This window comes from Fulvia fulva, chromosome 10 (genome assembly GCF_020509005.1).
Source record: "Fulvia fulva chromosome 10, complete sequence".
NCBI classification, from domain to species: Eukaryota; Fungi; Ascomycota; class Dothideomycetes; order Mycosphaerellales; family Mycosphaerellaceae; genus Fulvia; species Fulvia fulva.
In genome coordinates this window covers 1,451,836-1,463,310 of record NC_063021.1, presented here as the reverse complement: position 1 = coordinate 1,463,310, position 11,475 = coordinate 1,451,836, and the positions used below count along the sequence as shown (strand labels likewise).

The 11,475-nt window shown below is 55.4% G+C and overlaps 4 protein-coding genes across 4 annotated transcripts; 1 reads left to right on the top strand and 3 right to left on the bottom strand.

The window, feature by feature from the left end:
• Positions 1–84: 84 nt before the first annotated feature.
• CLAFUR5_12014 (uncharacterized protein) lies at positions 85–1,059 on the bottom strand (the record flags this gene model as incomplete). Its single annotated transcript, XM_047911162.1, has 1 exon — positions 85–1,059. One exon carries the CDS (start codon positions 1,057–1,059, stop codon positions 85–87), a length of 975 nt encoding a protein of 324 aa, XP_047766957.1.
• A 1,857-nt stretch (positions 1,060–2,916) lies between these two features.
• CLAFUR5_12013 (uncharacterized protein) lies at positions 2,917–3,780 on the top strand (the record flags this gene model as incomplete). The annotated part of the gene is made up of 1 exon (XM_047911161.1): positions 2,917–3,780. The coding sequence occupies one exon, from the start codon at positions 2,917–2,919 to the stop codon at positions 3,778–3,780; it is 864 nt and encodes a 287-aa protein (XP_047766960.1).
• A 727-nt stretch (positions 3,781–4,507) lies between these two features.
• On the bottom strand, positions 4,508–6,383 carry CLAFUR5_12012 (Fatty acid amide hydrolase; the record flags this gene model as incomplete). The annotated part of the gene is made up of 2 exons (XM_047911160.1): positions 4,508–6,331; positions 6,381–6,383. 2 exons carry the CDS (start codon positions 6,381–6,383, stop codon positions 4,508–4,510), a joined length of 1,827 nt encoding a protein of 608 aa, XP_047766959.1.
• A 753-nt stretch (positions 6,384–7,136) lies between these two features.
• On the bottom strand, positions 7,137–8,887 carry CLAFUR5_12011 (Transcription factor SFP1; the record flags this gene model as incomplete). The annotated part of the gene is made up of 2 exons (XM_047911159.1): positions 7,137–8,523; positions 8,577–8,887. 2 exons carry the CDS (start codon positions 8,885–8,887, stop codon positions 7,137–7,139), a joined length of 1,698 nt encoding a protein of 565 aa, XP_047766901.1.
• Positions 8,888–11,475: the final 2,588 nt, after the last annotated feature.

Below are 11,475 nucleotides of genomic sequence, written 5' to 3'. Positions count from 1 at the left end.
GGACGGAATGAACCGCCTAAATGATCGAGGGTATGCTAGGATGTGAGACCAGAAGTGAAGACGGAGAGCTAGCCTACTGATGGCTCACGCACCAAGACTCCACGCCTTGACATTACCGTCCTCTCCACAGCTATACGCCCGTTGACCAGCAAGTAGCAGATCTCTGACAACTTCTTCGCCATGAGCTTCAGGCAGTTCGACCTTTTGCCCAAAAGACCAAGCTCCAGGTGCGCCAAGTGAAGAGATGGACAGTGTCTGCTTCTCGGTGTGGCCATATACCATCAGAGGTGGTCCATCCTCCTGAACGAGTACGTCGACGACATACATACACTGCAGCTTCTTGCGGATGTCGCCAAACACGATCGGCGGAGGTAATTGTTCGTCCTCCGAAGCAGTCTTCGCGAGCGGGTACAGTGAGTATTGCTCGTCAGTCGATACCACGTAAGCGATATCGTGATCGAGGAATCCAGCGCAGTGGACCGCAGACCGTGGATTCAGGACCTGCTGCAGCGCATCATCCTCGTCGGCCTGGTTGACATCGAAGATGGAGACAAGACCATCTGTACTGCCGGAAAGAAGCAGATGTGGCTGAGTCGGGTGAAATGTGAGCTGGGTGACGGTATCCGTATGCGACTCGTTGTACTGTCTGAGTGGTGTCGAGGGATTGCGAGTATCGTATACCAGCACGCTAACATCCCCCAGACCTTCCTTTAGGCTTTCTGTGCCAGCAGCGATGTAGTGGTCGACACATGCCAGAGAGGAGATTCCATTTCCTCTCGGTTCAGCAAATTCAGCAACTTTCTTTGCTCTCGTGTCCCAGCAGCGGACCAGACCATCTCGACCGCCAGTGACCAGATGAGAATCGCCTCCGGCCTCGAGGCAGGCGACGCCGGAATGACACCCTTTGGCGCTTTGCAGGAGCTTGAGATTGCTGGCATCCAACAAGCTCAAAGTGTCATCTGATCCGATGGTCGCCAAGGCAGTGTCGGCAGTTCTAGCCAACGAGTACAGGTACGTGTCCGCTGCACTAGGTTGAAAGCTTGCAATGCACTTTGCCATTCTGCGGAGACGTGGGAGGATCCTGAAACGAGTGGGCGCAGGGTGGAAGCAAGGTTGGCTGATGGATCACGGCGCGTATGCTTTGCAGCAGTGAGTCGAGTGGATGGCAGCGCGCATGACGGGATCACGTTGTCTGGCTCTGGGCTGCAGGAGAGGCAGCTGGACGTGAAGTCTGGCACAAAATCAATCAGCGAAGTGTCATCCGGCTGAGCCAATCATGCAGTCGCCGAAGACGGGATGACCCTTGCGGAGCATTCTTTGCAGATACAGTACACGCTCCACGGGTCGCTGCATTGGCTGCGCTGCGTATGCATGAAGATGCGCCTGTCCACAACATTGCCGTGCGTGGCGGTGGAGCGCACATCATCGTCGCCTATACAGTTTCTCATGCAGGTCGCTGAAAGCAACAGCGCCTGCAGCGGTGAGCATACTCGCATTCCACTTCATGGCTACAGCAACCGGCAGAGCCGCAGAAGTGACTGCCACGGCGAAAGCTCGACCGGTTGTCTGGGCTACGTTCCGGCCACTCTCGATGCAAAGAGCCACGGCGAGCGGCTGCAGGGTGCTACAGAATGGTTCGCGTTGGCACGGCTGTGTCATGTATGCGTGAGGGGCGTGCTGGCTGCTGGAGGGACGATGTCCGCTGGGATAGGCCGCCGATCTGAAGATGCTCACTTGCTCACTACTGTATGCAAGCACAGGCGAACCAGCAACTGCTGACTCGGCGGTCGTGTTGGCCGTGATTGAGAGAAGGGAAGGTTTCGATGGCAGGAAAGTGATGCGTCGAATTATAGATTTAGTGTTCCTCTTGAACCGCTGGCTGTAAAGTGTATCCAGGCCGCGGTAGTTGCAGCGAGGAAGGGTCAAACGCGTATAATTCTACTGCGCCTGGGTCAGGCAGGGTCACGGTAATTGTACTGTCCTGTACTGTGCTGTACCGTGTACGTTACTGCCAGCGCGACGATGGTGGTCGCGATGATGATGCTACTGTCATTGCTGCTGCCGATGATATGATGATGGCAGATGACACGAAGCCAAGCAGTAGTCGCACTCGCCGTGTCCTACGATCCATGGATGCTAGAAGCGCTGGATGAAACTCGGGCGGGCACACAACTCGTGCTGCGGCGTCGAAGGAGCAAAGTCTAACGGTGATGTGGCAGTCGATGGCGGAAGAATGCCTGGGTTTGGCTCTCGCAAAGACTTCCAAGGTTGTCCGCTGGTGTTGTGTTGACGTTGTAACTTGTAAGGTGCGGAGGGGTGCCTTGGTGGAAGGTTCAATGGATGTAGTGGCAGGTGGCAGGCTTCGGTGTATCTACCTATCTTGTTCGTCGTCGCCAACCCTCCCAAGGTTCCATCTGCTGCACGCTGCGCTGCGCTGCGTGATGCTGCATCTCGCTCGCGTTGCTGTCCACTCCTGCGCGGCCGCCGAGCGCCTCTAATCAGCCCTGCTTTGCACTTGGTCTCTCCATCGCTCATCTAAGGCGTGAGTGGTGCCAACTCTCTTCCAATACACCACCACCGTGCCGCATTTTCACCCACGACCACTCTCTCTCCCTCGTTCCTTCCTTCCTCCTCTCCTGCGCTCCTGCGCTCCTGCCCTCACCACTTCGCTATCACAGCCCTCATCAATCAATCAATCAATCACGCTCTCGCCTGCCGCCATACCTTGCCGCTAGCCACGTGCTGTGCCGCGCACCTTGCTGTCTCTGGCTCCTCCCTACCCTCATCATCTTGCTCTTGGTCACAACACCGACATACAGTGGCAACGCATAGCACGATTCGACCGATCATATCTTGACATTGAAGCTACCACCGCGCGCCTCCTCCCAGCCTCTACCTCAAACCCCAACAGCAGACATGAGACGACAAACGCCCATAGCTCATCTGCTCTACTCGCACCTGTTTCCTCACCCAACGCCAAACGACCCACCTTCCTTCTCAGCACACCTGGCTCGTAACTTGGTGCCAGAAGTCCGCATTGAAGTCGCTACTTTCTATGGCGATCTGAACAGCGCTGAGGCACGCTATCCCGGGCTGAATTACTGCCACCCACCTCACCGCATGCGTCTGGGCCGCTTCAAGCACCACAGGCGACTGTTTGATGCATTCGACTCATTGGGCTTGACCTACAACGAGATACAGGACTTCTGCTGTTGGGAGGGTACAAAGTGGGCGCGGGAGCGCTACGAGAAGGACGAAGGAGTGGTTGTAGTCGACACAACTGGCAACGACATCGGCCCTTTCGTGGACAGGCGAGATCGACCCAGCGAAGATTACAGAAGGCACTCTATCACGAAGAAGACCGAGATCTCGGTTGTGGTGGAAGATGCAGATGCGAGCAACAGCCGTCAACCACCCATTCAGGAAGATGACGAAGAGATGAACGATGCAGAATCGGAAGGAGACGCAGAGACCGAAGACGCGAACATGGAGAGCGAACAAGAGCCACTTGCAGAAACAGCAGCTCGCCAGCAGCACATGGCGCAGCTCGAGCAGCGTCGCGATCAAGCCATCACACAACGAATCAACCAACGTATACTCGCGGCTTGGGAGCGAGGCCAGACTTTGCCACCTGAGCTTGAAGCCTATCTCAAGGAACAGTCCGAGCGTGGCGATTCGGATCTCAGCGGACTACTTGCTGGACGACGCGCATCGCAACGATACGTGCCATCCGAGAATGCTGCACCAGTGGTACCCCAAGCATCTCGGGCAGCAGCATAACATCCAATTTCTGGTTCCACACGAACGACATCGAAATATATGGCAAAGTGCACTCACGCGAGGATTGCCGTCTAATTACCCAACATCAAACTTAATGGCATGGTCAAGCGTTTGCGGACGACGGGCATGGGAAATGGGATAAAGCATAGGACAGGTTTGCCATGGTATTGCTGCACGATTTCGCTTTGCTCGGATTAGCCAGGTGCGAGGAGTCAGGGGATTTATGGGCTCCCGAGTGGACGTGTGACTTTTACTCTGCAACGCTGTAGTGTCAATGTAGTAGCCACGGCGAGCATTTTCGGGTTCGCGAAAATAGCGGTTCCAAGACGCCACGAGATTATCATGTCGCACAAGATCTCAGCTCACCCTGGTCCTTCTTCCTCGCGATCTCGTACAAGCCTCACTACACTGCACCACTCGGAGTACAGGCACATGAATGCTTCAAATCAGACTTTAGCAATAGCGTGCCACGACTTATCAGACATGCCTCGTAAGACCCAGCCGAGAGAAACCAAACAACGCCGTCACCGCGTACAAGGTTCATGTGGGAAAGCGAGGCTATAAAGTCTACCTCCACGACCAGTACAGTACCCATTCTTAGATTTTCAGCACCGCATGCTGACATCAATCTGACTTTATCTCTCCTCGCTCATTTCTACACATACAGGCAAAGGGCCGTAGGAGTGCTGCTACTTGCACTTCCATGCTCGCGTTTCACTCTCGGGCTTCACTCGCCTCCTTTCGGTCGGGCCTTCGCGAGCTCGAGCACATCGGTCCAATTCCCCGGCTTCAACCTTGAACCCGGGAGGACATCATGGAGATAGCGTTCACAGTCGTAGCCGAAGGCGATGAGGGCATCTTCGCTGCACCAGTCGCTCATGCCGCAGAGGCCCATGGGGACTTTGCTTGAGTCTTTGGTTGATGGGGGTGGGTCTGCGTAGCCGCAGGGAACGCTGATGGCGGGACATCCGCTGAAGTTGGCGAGCCAGGCGTAGGTCATGTTCTTCAGTTGCTTGTTCGAGTTGGAGAGGCCGTATGCTAAGTCTCCGGGCTCGATGCGCCAGCCTGCTTCGGCTGTTGAAGGGGTGACGATGATGAGGCCGGGGTGCTTGGTGTAGAGGTGTGAGAGGTGCTGCATGATGAGGTTGCGTAGGCGTTGTGCTTGGAGGAAGTCGACGGAGGTGCTCTTGCGCGCGACTGATAGGAGGACTTTGTTGGCTGGGGTGAGTTTGGATGTGTCTGATGGCTTGACTCCTACTACCAGCTCGGTCAGAATGGTCAAGGCGTGCGCCAGTTGGCCTTCGGGGACGAGTGGGATGGTGATGTCCTCGATTGTGTAGCCAAGGTTACTGGTGAGGTGGTCGATCATCTTCTGACAGCTTTCCTTCACCACAGCGTCAGCTTGGTCGAACCAGGGCTTGTAGATGCCGAGCACTTTGTTACTCCCAGCGGATACAGAAATTGAGCCTGGCGTTCTGAATTGAGCAGAATCAGGATCCTGGGGATTTGGCTGTGCCATGATGCGGTAGCCAATTTCTAGGTCGATCATGTTCGCTGCCATAGGTCCAGCAACACCAGTGCTACGGGCAAGATCAGTGGACGGCGCCTTGCTCACACGCCCATGCGTTGTTTTCAGCCCGTAGATGCCACAATACGTCGAGGGAATCCGAATGCTGCCACCTCCATCGTTGCCTTCGCACAATGGCATCAAGCCAGCTCCTACAGTGTAAGCACTTCCAGTCGAGCTACCACCACAGTAGTAGTGCTCGTTGTAGGGGTTGAGTGGTGTTCCAAAGTTCGGGTTGTTCCCGTTGATGTCGCTGCCTAGTTCCTGCATCGTGCATTTGCCCATAATGACCGCACCAGCATCTTGCCACATCTTGACGCAATGGCTCGTGGCATCGTCCTTGCGCGTGAAGTCGATCTTGGACGCATAGCACTTCTTGTAGCCTGAGAGATCTACTTCGTCCTTGACTGCAACGGGAACACCGTCCAGTGGGCTGATGGGCCTGCCTTGCTTGTAGCGTTGCGTGCTCTCTTCGGCAGCCTTCAGTACGAGATCTTGTCTGACCTGGAGAAATACCGTCGAGTGCTTTGTAGGTGTTTCAGCCTCTCTGGAGATCAATGGGATCAGCACCTTCGCAACGTCTGTCGGCGTGACCTTGCCGGATTTGTACGCATCCGTGTAGTCTTTGACAGAGTAGTGGACATTGCTAGTAGGCTTCTTCGTATCCCAACTCTCGTCGAGCAGAGCCCGAAGATAATGCTCATCGTTCTTACTCCTCTGCATACCAGCAGTCCGGATCACGGTCGGCTCATATCTTGGTTCACTGCTCTCCAGCTCAGGCCTATCCCGCAACGAGCCGAACCCAGCGTTACTCCAGAGTACTTGCTGCACGAATGATACATTCGAGACCAAGAGAGACAGGTAATGCAGTGGTAAGCCTTTCACAACAGGATTCTGCGGAGGCGGAGGCTGCTTCCAAGCTATCTCCGTAGCTTTTGGCACCGGCCTATTGACATCGAAAAGATCTGCAGTGGTGTCAGACATCTCTATTGTTACTTTGCTAGACGATATTCACGGTGTAGGAGCTTCTTACCATGATCCAGTTGAGGTCATGTCGGAGGTTCGCGGATTTCGGCACGGCAAGAAGCCACTTGCCCCCGGGCACGATCAAGCCGAAGTAGTAGAAGGCACGTTCATCTTCGCGCTCTGCTGAATGTATGTATGTATACTGTGCTGAATAGTACAAGGTTTCTATAACCCTTCGCGTGCGAAGCTGAATTACCAATCTACTGCCATCTAATGCTGTGTTATCGAACACAGTGGTACCTTCCGATACCGTTCCGAGAAGCCATCCATAACTTTGATTCTTGATGTATCCTTGCCATGTTAGCTTTGCGTCGTAGAATAATACGCGCAACGAGGCAGTAAAAGAAAGCGCCTCGGGTCATGCCTCCCATAGGAATCTGCACAAGATCCAGGCGGGCATTCTATCTCAAGGCGCTTGAAATCTAAAAACAGCAAACAGTCTAGAGGGGTATCGTAGCAAGAGCGGCCTTGCGAAGCCAGATATCCTCTCTCAAAGCAAATTCCACCCAGAGAAGAATCATCCCAATAGCTCCCAAACGCCTCGCTAAACGACACAGTGCCAACATGTAATGAAAATGAGACGTATTTTTGTTTCGCCCAAGACTCCCGTGATGTGCCGTAAAGACTGGTCCTTCGGAAAGATGGAGGGAAGTGATGCAACCGCGATGATCGTCGTCCACGGTTGGAGATGCGCATGGAGAGCGGTGAAGAAAAGTGCGGTGCGCGAATGCACGACCGAGTAAGCGAGCCGCGGAGTAATGAATCAATAGCCCATGCTCTCGTTGATACCCACTAAACCTGCACCGGCGACATTGGCGTTCAAGTTTTGCAGATTGTTCGGCAGGCCAGGTACGTTGGAAATGTTGGTTCGAAGTTCAGGGTTGCAGGGTGGGCTGTGTTGGCGGTGGTACTTCAGACCGTTCAGGTTCTTGTAGCGTTTGCCACAGACTTCGCATCGATATGGCTTCTCTTTCTCCATACCGACGGTGCCTGGATATGGTATACTTGTGGCTGGGTCAACGATCGAGAAAGTGCCGTCGGGATTCTCCTTGAGCTGTTGGTTTTGGTGTCCATGTTGCTTGTGGTATTTCAGTCCGTTCTGGTTCTTGTAGGCCTTCTCGCACCCAATGACAGGGCACTTGAATGGCTTGATCTCTTCGCCAACAAACCCACCCACACCAGCCAGACCATTAAGAAGCTGGTTCTCTCGGACCTTGTTGATAGCTGTATTTTGCGCATTCGTGAAGGCTGGGTTCTGGAAACCCTTGTTGCCATAGCCTTGTTTGCTCAGCAACCGCTTCTCAGGATTGTCAATTGTCGCGGACCCACCATTGTTCAAGTTGCTCAAGTTGTTGAAATTGTTGAAGTCGAAATTGCCCTGCATTAGCTGGTTGTAGTCTGCCGAATTGAGGTTACCCATTTGAGCCAGAAAATCTGGGTCTAGCTCTGCAGGCGTACTCGGCTGTGAGGGATCTGGAGTAGCGGTCTGTTGCGATGCAGTCTGCGTTGTCAATGACGGGGTATTGACGGACGAGACTGTGGGGTTATTTGGGTAGCTCAGATTTGGTTGGGTCGCGTGTGGCGTGGTTGGTGTCGCCGAATTCAGGCCCTGACCTTGGAACGCATTGGCAAGATTGACGTTGACGGATGGCCCTCGAGGCTGCTGGCGACCAAATTGTGGCTGTGGTTGAAACTGCGAGCCTTGAGGCTGGGGTCCTGGGGTACCTTCATTCATGTCCATATCCATATCGTCGAGGCTATCGAAGTGGCCAATCTGATCTGAACTCTGCCCGCTGAACAGAGGTGACGGAGCCTGTTGTGGCGGATTCTGGAGGTGCGGCATGTGGTACTGTGGTGGCATATTGGGCTGGTTCGTTTGTGCCTGCTGCTGGACTGCTTGTGCCGTGCTTATCGGGTTAGCAGCTCGACTCGGATATTGTTGATCTTTCGGTGTCCGTCCCATGGTCTGTGTCGGTTGTGCAGCATGTGCTTCCTCGTAATGTTGCAGGAGTTCGTGCATCGAGTCGAGATGAATGTCACAGCACACATAGTCCCTCATGTAATTAGCCTCCATCTTTGGCAGGTACGACGAAGAGTGGAATGAAGGTGACTGCATTCCATGGTAGGGTGAAGTGCCGGCCATGAGTATGCTGTGCACATGTCAGTATGTTGACAACCCTCGCCCATGCAGATTACGACTTACTCGTCTCGGATGAAGCTTCCCATTGAGATGCCACCCCAGCTCATGCCGCCCATGAGGCTGCCAGAGACTTGATAGCTTTCCCGGCGCCCATTTGCAGGCATCGGCACGCCGCGTCCCCCGTAAGGTGTAGTTCCGAGCATGCCCGCCGTCGATTCTTGACGGCCTTTCACGTCGGGTGTGCCATTCGTATGTGTGTTGCGATTCGTCTGCTCCTGCTGCAGCTGCGAGGTGAGATTCGAGGTCGGGTTGCGCGGTGAACTCGACGAGTTCCGGCTCGTGGCGATCTCTATGGGGGACGATGAGCTCGGCATCGCGCGTATCGTTGGGAGTGGCGACGCGGAGGGAAACAGTGGTAGCAGCGTATCGTCGTCGTCCTCGTCGTCGTCCGGGAAGAGAATGTCGTTGCTATTGAAGTCGCCGTCGGCGATCGCGTGACCGTGACCGTGGCTTAGATGCTGCTTCTGGTGCCAGCTGAGCGAGAGGTCGTGGTCCTGCGGTCGTCGTCGCTGCGGGTGCGGATGTGGCGGTCGGCTCGGCGGATACTCAGCATCGGCAGATACCGGTGTTGCTACGGGCGTGCTCTCTACACTACTGGGTGAGCGCCCGTCGGGAGTGTAGAGCGACGGAGGAGAGCGTGACGAAGCCAGCTTGAATGAGTTATGAGCCGGAGGGCGATGCCGGTAGATTTAAGGCTGGGTGGGTCACCAAGCGGGTAAGTGTGCGCTAATAAAATGCGCTGTACGTAAGGCTTGGAGACAGCTTGGGCACGGCGTTACACATTCGATGGAGACGTGTACGCACGGTGGACGGCTTAGTATAGTGTAGGTGCAGGTGCAGGTGTAGAGTCGTGGTCCAGCGCAGAGAGGGCAAGAGGGACGGACTCGACGGAGCCAGTGGATTGGGATGGCGGTCGAGGCAAACAAGAGGCTACGGACACGAGTGCTATATGACTGCTAGTAGGCCAGGTCAACTTGACGTAGGTTGGACGGGGATCGCAGAGAGCTCCCGTGCAGCCAATGGGGAGCGCAGTCAGCGGTACCGCATCGATATAGGTTTCACAGTCACAGCCCATTAGGCTGCATGCGACCGGTTGAAGCGTGGGGGCGCGGTCCGCTGCTGGCATCAGCAGAGTGTGAGAGAGAGCACGACTCGAGCAGCAGCAGAGCATAGAGCAACAGAAAGCGGTGCACGCGGTGCCAGGGCCTGCGTAGCCGTGAGTCTGTGGCCTGCACCTGTACGACGTCGCCTCCACGCATATGCCATGCGCCAGCGCGCAGAAGCGGCGGCACACATCTGCAGTGCGACTGCGTGCGTCTCCTGTTGCCTGCGCCAATAGTGCTGCTAGGCGCAAGTCCGAGTATTGCCCACGGCAACGACCAACAGCGCTACCGCTACCGCTACAGACCCTGCGAGCGTCGTCGGTGAAACGTCCCCGCCGCGCTGCTGCTGCAAACGACAGACGGCATCACATGATTTACATCACTCCAGACGCACCGCAAACGCAGGCGCAGACGAGGCTCTTCCGCAGCGGCAAGTTGCAACACAAGACAAGCCGGCCTGGTGCCTCGATCCAATCAATTATCACACTGGTGCAAATATGCTGCGTAGCCTGCGTCGATGGCAAGGATGAGCCAGGACGAGGACGACATGGCTTGGCGTGATCTGAGAACTGCTAGCTCCTTTCTGGAAGGCCGGTGGAAGCACCAAAGCGTCCGCCTCTTGCCGCCTCTTCGCGATCCAAATCATGGCTCCACTCCGTGCATTTGGGAACGAGCCAGGGCCCGCCAGCGCCGTTTGACGACCGTGTGCTGAGCCCGGCGAAACGGAGAATAATCACCAGCGGCGGCAGCAACGACGGCGACGACTGCAACTGCGGTAGTGTCGAGCAGTGCGCCTGCCGACCCTGCCGTCGCAGTCGCTCTCCTCGCTGTCGGCCAATATTGGAATGGCATGCTCCAAGCGTTGTGACGTCTGGTAATAATAAACTACGGGTTTGAAGGGTTCGACAAGACTGCTCGACTGCCCGACTGCCCGCCTAGCCACCGCTACATGCAGGTGTTCCTCACGCCTCCTGACTTCGCAATGAACCACTGCCTGGTCTCCCTGGCGGCCGCTCGACAGCTCGAATGAACCCAATACCGGCCTCCACACGCATCTTTGCCGCAGCTATGGGTGTCCTTGATGCGTTCATCATCGACTTGACTCGCGCTTACGATGACCTGCCGAACGATCTGAGACAGGCTCACAGTTCACGCCGTCGACCCTCGTTCTTCTAGCGCGCAACTCGACATCCTTGCCCAGTCCAGAGCCTTGTCCGGCGACAACCACGCGAGGCACCTGCAACGAGTCAACGATGCTATGTCGGTTGTTTCACGGCCCTGCTCGTCCTTGCGACGTTAAGCTTTATCAGCGTCCAGCGTGAGAAGTTCGGCAGCGCAACAACGCGCTCTGAAGAATCGAGACCAACAGCCGCAATGGTTCCAATCCAAGCAGACCCTCAACTGTCAGCTTGCCTCCTCGCCACCATCGCCAGCCCGAACACGAGTAATGCAAAGCATGCAGGCACTCGAAGGAGGCAGGTCACAGAAGCTCTCTGTGGTCGGCTGCCCGACGCCGAACAAACGATCGAGGACCGCATAGTCACAATGCCAACAACAACACGATGCAGCATACCCGTTGAGATCTGCGATCACTTCCGGACTTTGACGTCGAAGCTCAACAGCTATGCGGGTGTCCTCGTATCTTCCTTCACTATGGCTATTATTCGCCCTTAGCACTTCTTGAATGCAGGCACTCGCTTATTCAAGAACAATACTGGCGATCCTGACTCGCTTGCATACATCTGTCTGCCGTACCGAAATGTGATTCCAACCGGCACGCAATCGGGTCGGAAATGCCG